This window comes from Zonotrichia leucophrys, chromosome 8 (assembly GCF_028769735.1).
Source record: "Zonotrichia leucophrys gambelii isolate GWCS_2022_RI chromosome 8, RI_Zleu_2.0, whole genome shotgun sequence".
NCBI classification, from domain to species: Eukaryota; Metazoa; Chordata; class Aves; order Passeriformes; family Passerellidae; genus Zonotrichia; species Zonotrichia leucophrys.
Window position 1 is genome coordinate 25605248 of NC_088178.1, and position 20837 is coordinate 25626084.

At 42.5% G+C, this 20837-nt stretch overlaps 1 protein-coding gene and 1 long non-coding RNA gene across 2 annotated transcripts; one reads left to right on the forward strand and one right to left on the reverse strand.

The window, feature by feature from the left end:
• Positions 1–8339: 8339 nt before the first annotated feature.
• Positions 8340–16531, forward strand: DMRTB1 (DMRT like family B with proline rich C-terminal 1). The gene is made up of 4 exons (XM_064719937.1): positions 8340–8735; positions 10199–10431; positions 10991–11135; positions 15317–16531. Exons 1-4 carry the CDS (start codon positions 8357–8359, stop codon positions 15385–15387), a joined length of 828 nt encoding a protein of 275 aa, XP_064576007.1. The 5' UTR covers positions 8340–8356; the 3' UTR covers positions 15388–16531.
• Positions 16532–18288: 1757 nt separating this feature from the next.
• Positions 18289–20560, reverse strand: LOC135451160 (uncharacterized). The gene is made up of 3 exons (XR_010441237.1): positions 20355–20560; positions 20153–20308; positions 18289–18589 (listed from the first exon to the last, which is right to left on the reverse strand). It is a non-coding gene; the product is annotated as an uncharacterized LOC135451160 (long non-coding RNA).
• Between the last annotated feature and the right edge of the window lie 277 nt (positions 20561–20837).

Consider the following 20837-nt stretch of genomic DNA (forward strand, 5'->3'; position numbering starts at 1 on the left):
TAATGACTGCCACCAAAAAGTATGCTAATGAAATTCTGCAGAAAGCAAACACTGAGAGATATTACTACCACAGAAGAGGATTAAAGGCTCAAATAGGAAAGAAATAGATATTGTGACAACTGGAATAACAGAAAGGGAATGAAATTTAAAAGCATATAATATATGTATGAAAAACCAACAGCAGGAGCTCGGCACTTGCAAACCAAACACAGAACAGATCCGTTCGTTGAACAGAGGCTACCTGTAAATCACTGCTCTGAAGACATCTGTGGCAAAGCTGAACAAAATCTTAAAATATTTTAGGTTTTGTATTGCTAGTAGATATATGAAATAATTAACAAAACTGTACAAGGCATTCCTGAAATCTCACACTGAACATTTATTTTTATTCTCTGTGTCAGAGTGCTAGGTGGAAGTGTGCTGTAAAAATGGGAAAGCTTCTCTTACTGAGATTATGAAGATAGTTCATCTTTCCCCAGACTTATTATCAAGGCATTAAAAATCTATAATATTCACCAGTTCACCATTTTGAATCACAAGACTGCTGGATAGATCAATGTCATGATAATGTGACCAATAAATCAACACTAAAATATGTAATTTTGAGAGGATGGATACCTAATTATTTCCCTTAACGATCCACATTACACTTTATTTACTACCTCAACACAAATATTCATGGTAATCTCTACTTTTTACAGCAAACAAAACTCATTTAGATAAGATTTCCTACAGATAATGATGTTTTTATTTGCTTTTTAACAATTTGTTTCTAAAAGGGTAACACTTAACAAATAACACTTGGGAAAAGTAAAGATTAAGATCTGTCTAATGACTGAGGCTTGTCTGAACTAAGAATGGACACAAATATTTTATTTTAGTTATGACATCTTATTTATTAAAGAAAATAAATTATTTTTCTGAACTGGTACCTTTGTAGAAGATAGATATTGTGACTAATTGGTGCATATATTACATCTTCTCTCCTATCTCTGTTTAATAATTTAAACTGCAGTACAGATTTGTACAGTACAGGCATGTATAGATTTTCTATTAAAGGGCAAGAAACCTTTGGATGCCTGCCAGTAAATATTCTGTGAACATTTCTGCCAACTGCAAATAAGAGTCAATATCATTAACACTTCAAATTTAAGAATACAGTGTGCTCAAGAATACCAAACTTGTTTGGTTTTGTATGAGTTATGAGGTAAAGAATGCTAAAATAAAATATAAATATTGTTAACATGCAATTTCAATAAACTTTGTAGATACACCCTTTATTCAGGAACACTTATCTTTATGTGAATGTATTAATTCACTTTATTACGTGTATTCACGTTAGTGCTTTCATTCCATTAAATATTGAAAGATAAATCTTATATTAAATATGCGATGAAGTTTAATATAATATTGAAAAACTGCGTGTTCCAGATCAACATTTTCAGATCCATTATCCAGGGAAAACAGGCATCATATGTTAAGGAATCCTAATAAACCATAAGACAACAGTCCTGTTGTGTGCAAACTGATTACAGTGTGAAATCTGTGGGCACAAACTGCTTTGAAATGAAACTCAGCTTTGGGAATAAGGACATTTCTGGTGGTGGAGGCTGAGGATAGAGCTGGGACACTGTGCATGAAATCCACTCCCTGTCCCGGGGTTATTGCCCTGGCGTGACAAAGCAGGCACACCACTCCTCATGCCACAAATGCACCTCCTGTCCTCAGCTTAAGTGTGTGATTTTGATAAGACTTCAACCCTCCAGTATTTAATTTTAAATAAAAGCGTGTGTGTTCGGTGGGAATGGTATTTCAAAGGTGACAATACACATGTAGAAAGAGACAACTGCTGCTGTTCTGCCAAAGCTAGGGATCATTAAGCAGGATCACTGCTCATCATCAACCATCAGGCACCGTGACTTCCCACCACTGCTGGCCTTGTATTTCCTGTTATTTCACATGCACGGGAGAGGGCTGAGAGGTTCCTCTCAGCTGTGCTCTGCATCGGTGAAAGCTGCACGTACTGCTGCAGGGCCCTTCCCTTCCCTTCCCTTCCCTTCCCTTCCCTTCCCTTCCCTTCCCTTCCCTTCCCTTCCCTTCCCTTCCCTTCCCTTCCCTTCCCTTCCCTTCCCTTCCCTTCCCTTCCCTTCCCTTCCCTTCCCTTCCCTTCCCTTCCCTTCCCTTCCCTTCCCTTCCCTTCCCTTCCCCACTCGGGCTCAGGCTGCCCAGGAAAATCTCAACAAGGGTCTGCCTGCAGCAGCCACAGCTCTGGAGGTCAATCTTTCCAACAGCACAAGCCTTTTGTGACAGTTGGGTCCCACAGCTCCAGGGAAATTGAAAAGATGATTTGGTGTCTTTTTCTATTTGTTTCCTGGAGTTGATCAAACTAGACTTTCCTGACTTAAAATCAAGTTTGATTTAGATTCAAAGGAAATATACTGCTAACAACCTATTGTCTGATTCTGTTATTTCTATGTTTTAAAATAGCTAATCTTGCAAATATTTTCATTTGTTGTGATGAAAGATAGTCTGATTTCATGATGGCAAAGTATGAAATGTCAAAGAAATATGCCTCTGGTTTCCCTCTTGTTTCTGCAGTGAAAATACTTTAGCATGGCTTCACACCTGCGCATGCTTATTATATCTGTCAAAGCTGCTGGTCAGCTGTCTGCTACTTTCATGTCTTCTTTGTCCATAATCTGTGCTGCCACAGGTGATAAGTGGACTTCTTTTTTAATTTGCTGCATCAAGGAGGTAGAAAAGAGGATGATGCCCGATCAGTGCATTGATTTTATTTCGTCTTCCACTGTTTACTTGGACATTGTGGACTTTGAAGTTCCAAGAGCCAGCTGAGGTACACACAACATTTCATGTTGGAGAGAAATGCAAGTTGTTTTAACACAGCAAGGACATAAGTCTGTCAGGGCAGGAGAGCTTTACTCCCTCAGTTTGGAGACAGGCAGGCATCCTTTCAACTTAACTTTTTACGTTCATATTTGCAAAAGTCCTCTCCTGTGAAAATGTATCTCCAATATATGTACATTCACTATATATATAACCTACAAGATTATATTAAATTGGAAAGATTATCCTGTCATTATACACAGAAAAATTGTGTGGAAATAACAAAGAGAAGGAATGCTGTTTAAACAGCATCCTTCAGCATGCCGGGCTGGAATGAGCAATGCAAATTCATCACTGTTGGTGCTTGCATTCTCTTCCCTACTACAAACCAGTTTCTCTCTGACATAGAAGTTCAAGGAGCCAACAAGAAGCTTTATCATCTCACTGGGAGTCTATCAATTCCCAGAATCATCCCCAAAGACCAGACAATGTTCTATTGGTGTGAATACCAGAAATCAATTTCAGCATGCATGCCAGAGATTAATCATCACCACTTTGTCTGTTCTGTCTCCAAGCTAAACATTTTGATGATAGTCTCTCATTCTATGCTGGTAAGTAACTACTATTTGGTAATTTCATTTTTATTGGCTTCACTGAAGTATCCGTGAAGGGTCCAAGCTGAAAAGGAAGAAATTATGGCAAACAGATGGTTTTATTTATTTTGCATTGTTTAAGTTACTTCAGATACTCTGAAATCTAATTCAGATGTGAGGTGGAGAAATGCATTTAGAAAATGTGGGATATGTACCAGTGTTGACAATCACAAATGGAATCCTGCCCACAGCAAGTACACTCCATGTTTGTAGTGGTCTTTCAGCTGTCTCCTGCCTTACCCACCCATTAGCATTGCTTTAGGCTTGCTGACAAGGTAATGTGACAATTTCAGCACAAAATAGGTGCTAAGCAAAGATGACTCTAAACGGGCCACCTACTTACTGTGGAGAGCGTGACTGTTTCTGCATGAAATCCTTTTTTTGCTGTTTGGGAGAATTCAAATGTGATTTTCTGTTCTTTGTGTCTAAGATAATATGACAAGAACTATAGCTGAGGGGAAGGAGAATGAGGACTGTGGATTAGAAATGTGTTTATTTCTCTAGGCAGAAGACTGATTGACAAGCTGAGTGCTATCCAGTATAAAACTCACTCAATTTGGGAGCTTACTGAAGTAAAATGGTGCTGTAACTAAGGCACCCCTGCAGCTGCCATAGCACTATCAGAGTGGACTATCCCTTGGGTTTTCAGTTACTCTTTTTCTATTAATGCCTACAAAGGTGACCTTCTATAGAAACAAAAGGTTTCTTCTGAAGGGATAATTATTTTCTTAGACATGGAAAATGAGCAAACAATCAGGCTGTGATGATACAGTGGTCTTTATTTATTGGAAACTGACTGAACATCTCCCACAGAAGTTTTTTACCATGGATCTATTTTTTTTCTAGATAGGGATCTTTAAATACTCTATCATTTATTTGGGGAAAGCACCTGTGTGTGTGCATGTGTATTTATTATTATGTATTATATACATATATTTATGTCTGTCTCACTCTTTTCCCCTTAATGCATTTATTTCTTGCTTATATGAGATGTGTATTGATGCAGAATAAGAACTGCTACGTGTTTGGTTTCCTTGCTGGCGTTCATTTCTCTCCAGGTCCACCCCACCCTTCTGGAACTCATGAAATAGCCAGATCACAGAGCTTCCAGTTTAATCACTATTTCTTTTCTCTTAAATAAAGATCTTGTTACAATAAACAAACAGCAGTGTTACTAATAAAGTCTCTGCTGCTCATATTTAAGAACTGTTACACGTTAAAAAGATACTCAATTTTAAGTACTCAAGATTTATTTTAGTTGTGTTTGTTCAAGAAACCAGAAGTGCTTATATAACTTTGATACATTTTTAAGACTTTAAAATATGTATAAACTCTATCCAATTTTCTCTGATCACAGCATAGAGTTTCACCTTTTTGATATAGCAGATGAAAGTCAACATCTAATGGTGCTCTGGTTAAAACTGGTTTAAATACCACAACAACAATAAAACCCCACACACCTCAGTGGAATTCCTGCTTGCACTACAGAAGACAACATTTTAAAATAAAGGAATTGATGCTGAAATAGAATTGAAAAGTTAAATCTGTTTATTTCAATTTAAAGAACTTAACTGCAACCAGATTTTAAAAAGGTTTAACCCAAACATATTTCAGCCATTTCAAATTTTAAGGTAGTTAGAATATAATCATATTGCACTGTTTCTATGCTGCACTCTCCCTCACAGTAAGGAAAAAAAAAAAAAAAAAAAGTTTACTATAGTACAATTTCACCCTGATTAGAAAAGTAGAAAATACAGTGTACAGAAGTTTATTCATTGTCATGTAGGCTTGTTTGGGGCAAGATCAGACAACCTCGTGAGCTTGTCAGCAGAGAGCTGAGCCCTGCAGGCCTGTGGCAGCACTGATGGACGTGTGCTGCTGGGAGCTCAGCAGCAAGAGGGGATTTGGTACTGCAGCTCAGCCAGAGCACATCTGAAACTTTCATATCTTTTACAAGGAGCTTCTAACTATGAGGATGCTAAATATGCTGCTTCATAAAATGATATTCTGGGACAGGTGAAGGTGTGAGAGTTCTTGGGCAGTTCTGCCCCTGCAGCTATATCTCCACATATTGATTATGCCCTGGCTGAGCTGTAAACACAGTTCTGCACAGTTATAATGGAGAAGACCTGATAGTAGTACTACTATATCAATTTTTATAAAATAACTTATGACAGTCCATAATGGATACTTCCAAACTACAAAGATTAAAAGGTAATTTTTGAATAGAGGATTTTAACTTCATACGTGACATCTTAAAAATTTGAAAGATATTCTTGATTTTTTATGTATAAGAAAATGTATTTTGACCAAGTGTGGAAATATTTATTAATAGAGATCCCAGACTGAACAAATTTCTTGATTGAGTTGCTGTTGCTCTCTGAAATGTCAGAACACTTTTCTTGCGACAGAACAATTTTCTTGCCAAAAAACATTTCTTGTATGAATATTAGCTGGAAAGTCTGAGGAGGGAAAAAACCCAAACCCCAATTTTCTGCTATTCACTTTTATGACAGTCTTTTGATTTGTTCCCTTTTAGCTAAGTCATTGCTTTTCCTCACTGTCTCATGTACAAAGAAAACTGCACACCAAAACCACACATTTTATATGATTCAGAAGTTGGAAAGGAGTAGAGATATTATTGCTATTTATTTCAATAACATTAAGTCAGCAGGTTGCCTTCCTTTCATTTTGGCAAGATAATAATTCTTATAAATGCTACTTTAATACACAATTCTTTACACACTTTATGTTCTGCTCCCACCATATGTTATATTAAATGCTAGAGAAAACTAAGTTTTGAAGAGTTTTTATTGAGCCTCATTTTCTTTCAAATAGGAACAGAGAAGAAAATTATAATAGACATGAAGCTGCATCCACATACAAGTCTACACTTCATTCCAAAAATGTATTTAGAAATTGTTTTATCTTTTCTCTGTTATGGTCTTCTTACAGTGTGTGATTAGGCTAACTCAAATATATAGACAAAAACATAACAGGATTGGAGTAACAGAATTCTCTGAACTGCTTGCAGAAATAAGGATTTACCTCACAAGCAAAGAAAAATGTTCATTTTTCTACAAAAAGCAAGTCTAGTTATGTTTGAAACAAACTATATAGAGAGTATAATAAATCTTGGATGTTTAGGTGAAAGTTGTTCAAAAGAAAAATCCACATGACTTTGAAAGATGTGGTTTAATTAGTGAAGAAACTGGTACAGGGCCCTTCCCTTCCCTTCCCTCCGTTCTATTACTAAATGGCTGGTACGCCATTTTAGAAAGAGAAGAGATACATTTCTGGGTATTTGAGTAAATGTCTTGAAGAATATTATTATGTGACTCAGAATAGAAAATTACTGAGGAAAATACATGTTGCCTACTTTTCTCTCCCTCTGCTCAAGAACCCAAAGGAACACAGATTGGGTATCTATGAAAAGATATAATTACAGTTTTTAAAAATGTGTCATCCATCCTCTTTCATTCTATAGTTAAATTAGCACAACCTGAGCATACAGTAAAAATATAGAGCATAAAATTAGGAATATTTTATGTGTCTGTATGTAATACAGAGTCAATATTTAGAATGAGTATGGGAAGATCAAGGCCTTGGCAAAATCCTACTGGAAATCTGTTGGATTTAGGTGCAAAATCCTACTGGGTCTTCTGCAAAGTGAGAGGGCTGAAATCTCGGCTGAGCTTTAGCGGGCACAGGGCTGGCTGCTCGCTGGAAAAAAGACTTGTTGCCAAACCACAGTGTTGCCAAATCCCTAACGGGCCTGCTCTGCTGGGGCCTCACCCCCCAAGGTGCTGAAGGCTGCACAAAGGCTTTCCCGGATTCTTTGCACCAAGGGAAGGTTTCTTCTGCCAGCTCCGTGAAACAAACTCCATTGCAGTTAGAATTGTTTCAGAGCAAGCAGATAGATGCTACCTGGTTCTCTTGAGACTTAGTAGAAAGCTTCACTACTACTTGGTATTAATTTTTATCGTGTTCTCTTTAACACAGAAGCTATAGCCACCTTAGATTTTAAAGCAGCTGTTGTATAGATGAGAAAATTCAGCAGCGCAGTGCCTTACGTTACAAAGGCGGGAGTTTTCTCCTGAAGTGGGCTACTGTGTAAACCATGGGTTTGCAGCTACCAGCAGTAACAAATAACAAGTGCTTTCAAAGCAATACTAGAACTGGAGCATTCCTGTATTTCTAACTGTAAGCCTGCTTTTGTTTCCAGAGAATAAGGAATTCTGAAAAAAGGAAACAGGTCTTTGGAATGACATATGCTTTCCACCTTCATCTTAGTAGCTTCTTTTGAAAAACAGAATGATGAAAGTGTTCTTTTTCTGCTGAGGCAGTCACTCCTCCTCATCAAGAGAAGCATGCTGCAAATTGGAAACAAAACGGGACTGTAGTCTCGTGCATATTAAAACCGAATGCATGAGGTGTATGAAAGTGGGTGCAGATGTTAAACGTGCCAAAAGGGAAAATTATCTTTTAGGGCACTACAGTAAGGGACAGCGCATTCCCGTCCGTGCACACCGGTTCCATCCAAACCCCCCACCCCACGAGCACCGGCCCAGAGCGAGGCACCCGCCCGTGGGGCCCGTACCCCCCGCAGCTCCGGCAGGCTCGGCCCCCACGGCTCGGCTCCCGCCCGCACCAAAGGGCCCGGGCAGGGGGTGCCCGGGGGAGCCGTGCCAGGCGCAGGGCAGGGAGGCCGCGGGGAGCAGGGCGCTCCCCACCCGCTGCCATGGGCTCTCCTGGCCCCCGCCCCGGAATGTTACATGCCGGGCAGCCACCCTGTGCCGTAGAAAAGCCCAGAGGAAGGGGAGGGCCTGACGGGGGGTCTGGCGGGTCGCTGCGGTGCCATGGAGGCGGCCGAGGCCACGGCGAAGGCGCTGCGGGCACCCAAGTGCTCCCGCTGCCGCAACCACGGCTTCGTGGTGCCCGTCAAGGGCCACGCCGGACACTGCCGCTGGAAGCTGTGCCTGTGCGAGAAGTGCTCGCTCATCACCGAGCGCCAGAAGATCATGGCAGCCCAGAAGGCGCTGAGGCAGCAGGAGACGGAGCCGCCGGCCAGGGCGGGCGCGGAGCCCGTTCCGTCGGGCGAGGGCCGTGGGGCGGCGGCCCGGGAGGACGGGGCCCCCGAGCACTGCGGCCACGAGAGGAAGAAGGGCGCCCAGCCCGACAGCGGCGGCAAGGGCACGGCATGCTGGGCGCCACCGCCACCTCCCTTCAGGGACGACGGTAAGGACCTGTCCAGAGCCTTTCCCAGCATCTCCCTCTGTTCTCTTCCCCCTGTCAAAGGCGCCACTTGTGCACTTCGGGGATTCCTCAGGCTGCGGCTGCCCGGAGAGCCGCTCGCTCCTGCATTCTGTCCCGCTCTCCTTGCCCTGAGGGCGCTGGGCTGCCATGTGGGCTCTGTAGCCTCATCCCTTTGCTTCGCAGCGCGGCGCGGGAACGGCGTGCTCGGCCTCGCCGCCCCCTGCGAGCTCGAGGCTTAGGCAAAGTGGCTTTCACCGAGAGGGAAATTAATCTGGGAGTGCAACAAAACTGGATCTGCTCCGCTTATTTCTCTGAGCGCTTTCACTGTGTTTATAAACTCACAGGCACAAAATTCCAGCAAAAAAAAAAAAAAAGCTAAAAAGTTCAGCGATAGCATGTGAATAAGTAAGGTACTGCTGCAGCTGTCTGTAGCTAGCATTTCATGCTAGCACTAAAAGCAAAAGACCTTTTTGCCTTAATTCATACCTGTAGCAGAGACTAAATTTGGTTTGGATGACTTGATGTAAAAGTGAATTTGGTATTTAAGAGCAGGGCATAAACTTCTCAGGTGGAGCAGTTGTGTGGTCTGTCATCTCTTAAATGGCTTCCTTTAATAGAGTTTTTAATGTGACTTGTCTAATTTATTATAGTAACTCCCTTCTATTACTATAAGAATGTTGCAGAAATTCTTACTGATGGGAGTAGTCATGAATCTGAGTCTCTGGAGAGTTGGCAGCCTGCAACACAAAATGTTGTTCTGAGAAGACTTATTTTGGACATCTGCAGTCCCCAGAGAATACTCTCAATAACTTACCCTTTTTAGCTTTGTTTTGGAATAAAAGTATGTTTATAGATGACAGTAGCTATACAGATGTCTGTCAGTCCTTCTCTTAACATTGCTAACCTGCTGACCAACTTCAAAAAAAGATAAGGCACAAATTTACAGTACTCCAGAAGTAAACCTTTCAAAGGAAATTCTTTGCCTTCTCTGCGAGTCAGAGGATGGGGCAGACAAGAAGGACCCTGTTTACATTCAAATAGCCACTCTTTTTCCTAAAATTTCAGAGAGGCCATATAAGATTCAAGATGCAAGATAAAAAGTGAAGTAACTAATTTTTGCTTCTGATTTGTTTGTGTATGACCCTAAAACTGAGTGTGCTGTAAATTAACCTAAGAAGTGACAGATAAGACTGCATTATTAGAATGCTAGAAAGTTAGAACTCTGCTATTTCTCTGGAATTTTGTTTTAATTACCACTTGAGTAAAAAGTTAAGGTAGGTTGTTTTGCTCTTGTTGATGTTCTGAAAGAATAAGATTCTGTAGCCAGTGCTTTACTAAGGATAAACTTCACAGTACACAAGACAGAAAAGTTCTGCAGCTACTTCTGCTCAACTCCATAAAATTACATGGATCATTTTATTTGTTCTTTTCTCATTGTTCCCTAGCTCATCCTGCTTTTCCTCCAGAATACCCTGTCAACCCAGAATACCTGGAGAGAGAAATCCCAAAAGTGTATCCTGGGTGTTCTGGGGTATATCCCTACCACCCATTTTCCCTGGGATTTGCCATCAATGAGTCAAGCGGTGGGGAAGCTCCATCACCTCCAGGGATATCACTTCAGAGAGGATTCCGACACATTCCTAGCAGCTATGTGCCAGGGAATGCAACCACTGTATCAGTGAGTAGCCTGCTTCTGATTACCTCTGCTAATTCTGCTTCATTTTAGCTGCCTTCTCTCTGGTGAAGTAACCATGAACAGTCTTTTTCCTTATCAGTTACTTCATAGCATTTTGATACATTGCACTGAAGAAAACATTAGCAAATAGTGATGTTAATAATCTGACCTGCTTTCAGTGCAATTAATCAGGTGATGTTAAGGTAGAGTGGTCTGCCTCAAGACAATAAACAATAGATCTATTATGCTTGTATAGAAACTCCCTGTCACATTTTAGGGGTTACTGAGAAAGAAGATTGCTGCTCCTGGTTTAAACCAACTACTCCAATGAGATGCTAGAACAGGTGGCAAGGACTTAAAAGATTCAGTTTTGCTCTGACATGGTCTGAGAAGTTCTTGCTCCTCAGTTGCAGCATATTGTCCTGTGCACAGACTTTCACATGCCAATATGTGCACTGACATGGCAGCAAATGGACAAAACCCCAGAAATGGTCTGATAACACAGGTGTATCCTGGAGAGAGTCTTTAGATGGAAGGTGATCTGCTTCATGTGTGTCCCCAGGTTCCAGATGGAGCTGGAGATTTCCCTCAAGGATACTACACTCCTCTGCGTCCGTTCATCCCGCCAGGATTTCTGACCGGCATTCATTACATCCCAGCTCCGGTTTCACTCAACATCCTGGCTGAAACAACCAAGGAAGTGCATGGTAAGAGAGAGTCACTGGTAACCTGCTTTCAGTATCTAATCACAGAGATGGAAACCCAGGAAATCCTGATCCCAGCTAGTTTTGACCTCTGTGATCCTGAAGTCCTGACTCCTGGGCCAGCCTGTAGAGCTCTGGGAAGGGCTGACCCAGGGGAGGCAGCCTGGCTTGCTTGGGCTTTCCAGCTGACAAGCACCTCAGTCTCAGGCAGATGTCAAAGTCCCAGGATTCAGAGCTATTCCAGAAAATGATCTCTTGATGTTCTCAAAAAGAAAATATTTCTCTACATAGCCAGTGTGCAGGGCATATCTTAAAAATTATTGGTTGTTTTTCAGTTTGGACAAATTGTTAAAAAATAATGTGGACTAACACCATGAATAATACAAAATTTCTTGCTCACATGAAAATCCTAGATTTTAATTGCTGGAAAAGAAAGATTGAATTTTCAGAATCTCTGATTCCCAGAGGATTTTAAATTTATGTCATAGATTAAGTCTTTATGCTCCTTTTATTTTAGGTCTCTTTCATGTACTGTGCCTACATGTGGACATATTTGTGATTATATTAGCAAGTTTTTCATTTGGCTGCAGCTAAGCTGTGACCACAAGAGGGTAGAGCTGCTCAGAGAATTAACCAGTAATACTGGATGCGTAAATAGCCAGTTTTATTTTAAGTTTTTTTAATTTTAAATTTTTAAAAATGAAGATAAATCAATATAACTTTCTCTTCTTGAACATGAGAACAAAAAAATCATTAAGTGAGCTGTTTATGAAATAGATTACGTCACCCACTGAAAAATCAAGAGGGAGGAGAAAGAAGTAGAATGATCTCAACTGAAAAGATGGTGGTGGTGATGGTGATGTGGGACAAAATGTAAATTGGGGTTTTTTGGTCTAATTTCTCAACAACATAAGGCTCATTTTCTGTTAATGTCAGTCCTCTCATAACTCTTCAACCCATTAGCTATTTTCAGCCAAGCATATCTGTTGTGATGCCTGCACACTACTGATGTGCAAGGGAAGCAGATGCCTCCCACTGAAGCATTTGCTTGCAGCCCTGTTGGGGTGCAGGGCTGGCTGTGCCCCTGCACTCGGTCCTGACTGGGCTGTGTGTCCCTGGGCCAGCCACCGAGTGCCTGCTAGTGGGGACACATCCCCCAGCACTCAGGGCATCCCTGCTCCTTGTCTGGCTGGAAAGCCAAAGGAAGGGGAGCAGGAGATGTGCTGGACAAGGGGAACATGGAGAATATGGCAGAATGGGGCTGTACAGACATTGTAGAAATGTGCAGTTATTGTAAGATACTGATAAAGGCAGTGTGTAGGAGATACTGGTGCACTGGAGGTGAAGTTTGAGTTTGAGGGGAAGAGAGGGAAACAAGGGTGTCATGGTTTGAGCCTGGCACAGAGCCAGTGCCCCCCATGAAAATGCCTCACCCTGGTGTCTGCTGTGAGATGTGACCAGGAATAAGCAAAACAGGCTCCAACTTAAACATAAAGAACACTTTATTACCTAAACTACAGGAAAATAGGGAAAGACTATAAGGAAAAGGAAAAAAATTGAAAACCTTACAAAAACTACTTTCCCCCCTCCCCACTACCTGACTTTCCCAATCCGATACATTCTCCCAAATCATCAACTGCCCAGCCTTGGCCCCACACTTTAGTATACTCAAACTGCAGTTCATGAAGAGGAAAGGAGTCCTTCTTGTTCCATAGGCTTCCCCTGGAAACACACTGAAACCTCGTGTGCTTCCCTGTCACTTCGGCACCGCCCGGAAAAAGTCCTTTTGCCGCTTGTGACATCTTCCTTCCATGCCCAGTGCTCTCACCACTGACGCATGGCCAGAGCTGCTCTTAGGGTTGTCTTTCAAGGATGCCTTGTCTCACTCCAAAAAGGCACAGTCTCTGCTTTGGGACATCTGTCCCCCCCATATTTTTCCAACCCCCTGGGGCCGGGGGGTCCTCACGAAGAACCCTCCTGGTTTTGAGCCACTGCTTCCCCCTAAGTGCAGTCTGTGTCACAGGAACAATTGAGTCCATGGCCACAAGAAAAGTCCAGCCAAAGGGCCACTCCAAATCATCTCTCCCCATTCAATCATCTCCACGTTCTTCGGGCCAGGTCCTTGTCTCATCTCATCTCTTATCTCCCTTCTTATTCAGCTTCGAGGAGGATTAGCATCTTTGCAAGGCCCCAATCATGAAAGAAAGGGTTAAAAGTTTCAGTCTCTGTCTGTCCCGGACTGCTGGTACTCCCACAGGTGCTGCTGCTCCGCCGGCCAGGCTGCACTCTTCCCCCCCCCTTTCTCCTCCCGGGCCGGCTGCTATCACATTCAGACGCCGGCTCTCCTCTCTCTCCCTCCTGGGGGGGGGATAACTGCCCGATGTCTCTTGGGGCTCCTCCACCCTTCCATCCTTGAAGCCCCCTCAACCCCCATCTCTGTCCAGGCCCCGGGCCTACCGCATGGCTGCCCCTCCCCCGCCCAGCAGCAAGGCTGGACAGGGGAGGGTGATCTGACCTCTTCGAAGCGACGTCCCAAGAGAGAGATCCAAGGGCAGTGCCCTGCTTTTTAACCCCTGTGTATTCTCGGAGGTGTGTCCAAACCCCACTGGCTACACCAGGTGCCAGTCTCAAACCCAAAACCTTCATTGGTTTGACCACAGCTTCCCAGAATTCCCACTTCTTCCTGGTCAAACCACCACAAAGGGCTAGCCTGCAGATCAGGGAGTGTGTTGAGGATTAATGGGCTTTGTGATTTGGAGGGGACAAAAATCTGGGGGATGCTGCAGTGGCAGAGAACATGTAGGGAGCTGTAGCTTTTCTGTTGGACTCTGAGGGAAGGGAAGGAACAGGGAGTGGCACACAAACATGGGGGACAAGGTGAAGTTACAGTAGTGCATGAGGGAAACAGAGGAAATCCAGTCCTGCGTTGGTAGGGAGAAGTTGTACTGGCCAAAACCTGATGGAAACAGCAACTGGAGAGGAAACATCAGTGGAGCAGCGTCCCCCAGGGAGCAAAATGCCATCTAATGACCTCAGCCCTTAACACACACCAGGGAAATCACAGCCCAGGCACAGTGCCATAGGAAACAATGCATCATGGATTGTGTTGCTCAGAGAACAATCCAGTTTCCTTAGTGCTATGGAGAAAGTAGAAATTAATTCTACTGCATAGCATTTGTGCTCCAGGATATGTAGGAATTTGCAATTGTAACCCAGTGAGGGGGAATAATTCTGCATGAGGTCATTCAAAATAGCCTGGCAGCAGAAGATGCAGATGTAAAGGGAAGAGTGAAACTAATAAATTCTTTCTGGAATTCAAGATGCTTGAAAAAAGAGAAAAGCTGTAATGTGTAATGCATGAGGATGTGTTAGGATTGCATAATGTCTTTTCTTTTTTCAAAATGGAGCTGACTGAAACCTGCAGTTAAACTTGGGAACATCCTTTCTCCAGAAACCTCCCGAACTGAGGTGAAATGGGCTTTCTGGCAAAACTGCTGCAGGAAGATGAATATAGAAAGCCCTAGCAGGGTGATAGCTGGTGAGGAGAAGTATCTGTAATCTCTGCCCAGAAGGAAATTGCAGATAAAAACAAAAAATTAAAAACTGGATCCAAGGCTTACCTGAAGTAAGCCTAGGGTAGAAGATGCTTCCAGAAAGGTTTGAGTTAATGAGGCCAGTTCAGTTTACAGGGGTGGTGTGAAGTATAGACATGTTGTTACACAATTTCATGCAGAATTGACTGGTCATGTTACAGAGATTTGACAAAATAAACACAAGATATGTCCAGTAAAACAGCCAGTACAGCATCTGATGGTAGACTCTGGTTGCAAATGGTTGGCTTTCTAAAAGAGCAAGCCACAGAAAACCAAAACTCAGGTTGCCTGTGAAGAGATGAGGGAGCTTTTAATGCAAATTGCCAAGTAAATACTTGAGAAAATAAAAATCCCGAGTTGGATTTGAAAATGGATTATGAATCAGTTTGAGAATTCACAGGAGTGTTAGAAAGGCATAGGTTCACTGTGGGTAAGTGGGCAGAAGTGTCTGCCTCATACTTCTATTCCAGTGCAGCTTCAAATGTGGAAATGTGATTGATTCCAGGTGTAACAAGAACTGAAACAAAGGGTTTGGGGTTTCTGCTTCTTTGCTTGTGTTTAACTCTGACATTTTTCTATTCTTCATTTTAGCCACTGAAGCTGACAGTGAGGATTCAGGGGTGGTTCATGAATGTGGCCAACCTCCTTCTTCCCCAGAATAAACAAGAAGAGACCAATCTGTACATTATACACAACAAATGGGCTGGAGAAGAGCTGAGAGCAGGCAGCAGTGTTCCCATTTCTGAGTGTTAGTTAATGAGGGTAGAGTGACACTTAATCACTGAGCAGTCACAACAGCTAGGAGGGGATTAGTCCCTGCCTCACTTTATGATCAATGTTGGAGCTACCAGGCTCACAGCTCTGCCTCCCAAGCACTACAAAGCCCATGTTCCTAAAAGGTTTTTCAGTGAAAGCAATAAATGATTATGACACTGAATTTGTTCCTCTGCTGAGGCTACCTGGCTCCCAGACCATGGTCTCTGAGCCATGTGCACTCTGCAGCATTTTCATGTTCATGACAGTAGTCACAAAGATGTTGTTTGTATCAGTTTGCTACAAAGGAAATCTGGTTCTCAGTGTTACAGAAGAGTTCAGGGATGTGGAGCCTGAAGACTGTGTGAGAGAGGATGAGAAGACAGCCTGGGTTGCTGATGCACTTGGTGCCTAGGAATGACTGAGCAGGGCAGGGAAGGTGGGTGCTGTCTGGAAGGACACAGCAGGAATGTCATGAAAGGCCTGGTGCCTCCACATTGTTTCTGCCTCCTCTAAGGCACCTGCTGTGTAGGTTGGGGACAAGTTAATTGGGATCACTCTTGTCACACAGGCTTCACATCTGACATTTTGAATGTCCTTGATGATTTGTACATGATTTAGTGTTGTTTAACTCAGGACAGCTGAAACTGAGCAGTGCTGTTTGTTTGTAAAGGGCTCCTGTAGACAGTTTTACACGTGTGTACTGGAAGTGCACTGTGGCATAGCCAAGGTGTGGAGAGATTAGCCCAGGACAAAACACCAGTTACAATAATAATTAGTCAAATCCATCCTTACTATGATTGTCAGTGATAATCTTTAATTAAAAATGAATGGCTTATTCCTCTACTGTTTTTCCTGCATTAATTGGTTTTGTATCAAGTGGATCAGTTGTTAATGTTGGAATAATTGGGGTGAGACTTTTGTATAATTAAAAAAGATGCATTAAACAGTTGTTATGGTTTGATGTGTGTCTGCATGTAATTTTTCTAGCCAAATGTCATGTTGCCCTGAACAGCTCTGTGTAACAGACTTGTCTGGAAAGAGATTTAGGCCTCAGTATTTTTTTTCCTACATCTTTCTGCTTCTGTAGAGGTGAGCGCAGTAAAATAAACAGACTTCTTTTCTGATATTTGTAAGAAGGAAAGAAGTTCTGCTAAGCTGAACATTTATCTTTTGTTTAATGTAGTAGGTGATCTTCTGGAATGCTTTGCAGTGCAGTGTTCTGGCAAAAAAGTGAAAGTGGCAAATTTAGAACTGCCACGAAATAAAACCAGAAAAACTCATTTATCTAGAGCAAAGAATCTGATGTACAACTTGTTATAGTTTAGATTTACAACAGGATCTTTGCTCCCCAGAGTGTTCCAAAACTTCTGTCTGCTTGGAAAGCTCTGGATACCTCTTTCTTTTCAAAATAAAATAATCTACAAACAGAAACACCAGCAGTGCCTACAAAGCAGGTTCCTCTGTGGATGGAGGGTTTGTTTTTTATAACATAATTATTTAAGAAAATAGCAATGTTCAGGATGAATACTTGAACCAGCTCCTTCCCAGATATTTTTCTAAAGTCATATTCAGTGTTGTATTACTCCTTAAATCCCAAAGCAGGGTGGATTGCAGCCCATTTCAGTGACTGTAATGCACAGCCACTGTAGATACACTGCACTGTTTGCTCTCTGTTCTACTGGGCCAGTGACTGCTTCCAGACTGCCAAGTCAAACTCTTTATTTTCCTTTTCCTCCATCTTTCTGAACAACCATCAAGTGAACCAAAGCCCTTACTTGGCTGCTGGAAGGATGGTCTGGCACCCCACAAGGGTCTCCCTTGCTGTGTTGCTGCAGATAAATGGGCATCTCCAGAGGGAAGTAGTTTAAGAAAGAGCCAGAGAAAGGTAACTAAACTGAAAAGATGGAGAAGTTGATTATAGGGGGAGTCTAAAGTCAGTTTTAGAACACACCAGGTGTGGCAGAGCAGCTGTAAAACCATTACCAAACCTTGCTGCTTTATACACCTGAAGGAAAGGAAGGTGACTGGGGCAAAGGGTCAAGTGATTTTCACAGAATCACAGAATGACCAGGTTGGAAGAGACCTTTAACATCATGGAGTCCAACCCAGCCCCAACAGCCCAACTGAACCCTGGCACCCAGTGCCACATCCAGGCTTTGTTAAACACACCCAGGATGGTGACTCCACCACCTCCCCAGGCAGATGATTCCAGTGCTTTATCACTCTTTCAGTAAAAAACTTTTTTCTAACATCCAACCTAAGTCTCCCTCAGCACAGCTTAAGTCTCTGTGTTCCTACAGCTGTAGGAAAACAGAGAGGCCAATCCTGTTTAATATACTTAATCCTGTCATCAGCCAAACTCTGTGTGGTGTCATTTCAGACTTGTACACTTCAGGAAACTTGTCCCCAAGTTCTTGCACCTATCCCTGCCCAGAGATGTAAATGATTTGGTAAGAGAACTGAAAATGGGTAACTCTCCAGCTGACAGGATGAACTATCTTACATGGATAATTCAAGCTTTCATTCTTCCACTTTGTGCTCAGCTTGTCCTTTTTAACCAAGGAAAAACCATTCCTTGACAACTGGCATTGTCACACTGTGCACTTAAGGACTTCAAAGTGAGCAATTTTAATTCCAAACTTAGTGCCAACTAGTGTTTCCAATAATTAAACTCTGTGATCTCTTCTGACTCCCATTTATTTAAATAAATGACTTAGGGATAATGAAATCAGTTTGGATTGAAATGGAATTATTTGGATTAGACAAGTCACTCAGAGGTTGTTCCAGCCTAAATCATCCCAGAATTTTATTGTTTTTTATTAAGGCTGAATTGACACAGACTTTGGTTGAATTAATAAAATTCATGAAGGAAAAGGAAAGGATTCTTTTTGCTTCTGAAATCTTTCTGCATACAAGCTGCTACTGGTTGCAGTAGGAAATCTGCAAATATATGCAGTTGTCATCATCACTATTTTCAGATTTCTGAGGATTCACTCCCTTGAGCTGAACTCCTGCAGGTGTGATTCCTAACACCTGGCACTTCTGTCAGTTCTCTGTCCTTGCTGCAAGTCCCTGGGTCCTCACAGAGCCACGAGCTCTTGTTTGTTCCTTGAAGGAGAAAAACTGGAATTAGGAGGCAGCTCTTTAACATTTACTCCCACCACTAATTTTGTTATTTCAGTGGAATTCCTTGTGAGGGTGGAGAGAGTGGACAGCATTGGTTAGGTATTTAAGTTTAGGATCCAGATTTTATGGAGAGGTGTCTGTGACACTCAAACCTCTCAGATTGTAGATCTGCTTGCTTTTTTATTTTTTGGTAGGAGCTTTAGAAAAATGAAAACAAACCCAAGAGATTTTAGAAGGATGGTATAATATGTCCATTCTGCAAACATATGTAGGATTCATCTGTCATTTCCCTGCAGCAGACTGCTCAGTGTTAACACTCTTGGACTATTGGCTTCTACATCTGGACTGAAGCAGGTTTTCATATGACAGTAATTATAATACTCCTTCTAGGTTTGTTTTTTTTCTTCTTGGAATTAGATGCACCCAGTTGGAAACCTCTGAGTCCACAGCAAGACTAAAGCTGGTTTTTCCACATTAATGAGTAATTAATTTTGAACTGCAATCCAAAGAAATATTTAATTGCTTACCAATAAAGTCCTCTTGCAGCAAAGAAAAATTTCCTTCCCCTTAAAAAAATAGTTTTCATGACAGAAAAATTCTTTACGACGTGAAACATAACTATTTTAGAACAGTGAAAACTTTAATTAAATCATTCTCATAGGCAAGTGGGTCTGCTTTTCCCATTTTTTTTTTTGCCCAATATTTTACTACCCCAACATTAGCATTAGTTACAGAGTTATGTCTCTGCTTAGCTTGCCAGAATGTAAGGGAGAAATCCAAATGTAAAGAGAGACCTTGTGGAAAGTGTTCCTGAAATCAGAGAGGGACTGCCTGCCTGTTTTTCTGCAGCCCAGAGAGAGCTCCTGATCCACCACAGATGCCCAGGCAGTGCCATGTCCACACACCCACCTTGTGCATTTGACTTTTCCATATATCCTTGCAGGTACATCTTACCATACACAAGTAAGCTTGGCTTCAACAATTCTGAAAGAGCTCCCACAAAAAACAGATTTATTTTGGCATTACTTTTAATTACAATGGGTCTCATTTCTTCTTGCTGGTTCTTTGGATCTTCTCCTGAGCCAGGCAACATTAGTGGTGACTTTGCTGCTGATTACAGAGGGTGATCCCCTGTGGATCTAGCTGTGATTCCACATAGGTTTTTTGTTTTGTTTTGTTTGTTTTTGTTTTTTTTTTTTTTTTACACAACTGTCTTCAGTGGAGGCATTTCTGGTTTCATTTAATAATTACTGTCAGGGTTTTACAGCCTTACTGGTACAAGGGACTCAAAAGTGCTCAAGCCACGTAAGCTACAGCAAATACATTTATTTTTACAAAATTCTTCTTCTTTCCAGAGAATGTGGTTTAAATAACAGCTACATACATAGTTCTCTGGGAGAACCTTCCCATTTTTTTTTTTTACAAAAGGCTCTGTTTCTCATTAAGAAATGTATTCTTTTGATCAAGGTGCAAATCGACTGTTTCTCATGCTCTTCCAACAGTAAATATACACTTAAATTCCACAAATTCAAAAGCCTCGTGTACCTGCAGATGGCTGACTTTCCACATCCCCTTCCTCATGGAGCGCCTCACGTTGTGAAATGGCTCCGGGCTTCCTGCTGTTCCTCAAAACTGGGATTACAGATCCCTCCTGCCTGTCCCCAAAGGCACAAAGGCGCTGGGATTACAGATCCCTCCTGCCTGTCCCCAAAGGCACAAAGGCGCTGACATTACAGCTCTCCCCTGCCTCACTCCAAAGGCACAAAGGCCGAGGGTGGACACCTCAGTGCCGGAGCTTTGCGGGCTGTGCAGAGCCCACACCCGCCCGGGCCACCTTCCCTGCTGTCCCAGCCTTCAGCCGCGCTTTGCTTTCCCTCAAAACACCTCATCAGAATTTTTCATGGCCGCTGCAACAAATGAATCAGCGCCAAACCTCAAAAAAAGTTCAAGAGGGATAACAATTTTCACCTTCCGACGCAAAGCACCTGGCGTACTCCAATGGAACTCTGAAATGGGAGATGGGAAATCAGAATCCTGATTCGTTTCCTTGGAGTTTGGCAGCGATTCACGAAGTGGGAGTGGGGCCGGCCCTCCGCTAGGGGGCGCTCGCGAGGCCGCGGCCACGGCGCTCCCGCCTCATGAGGGAACGGCTCCTCCCCGGCTCCTGCCCGTGTCCCCGCCTCAGCTCCGCGGCAATGGACTGTCCTTTCATGCCATTGGGCAAACAGGT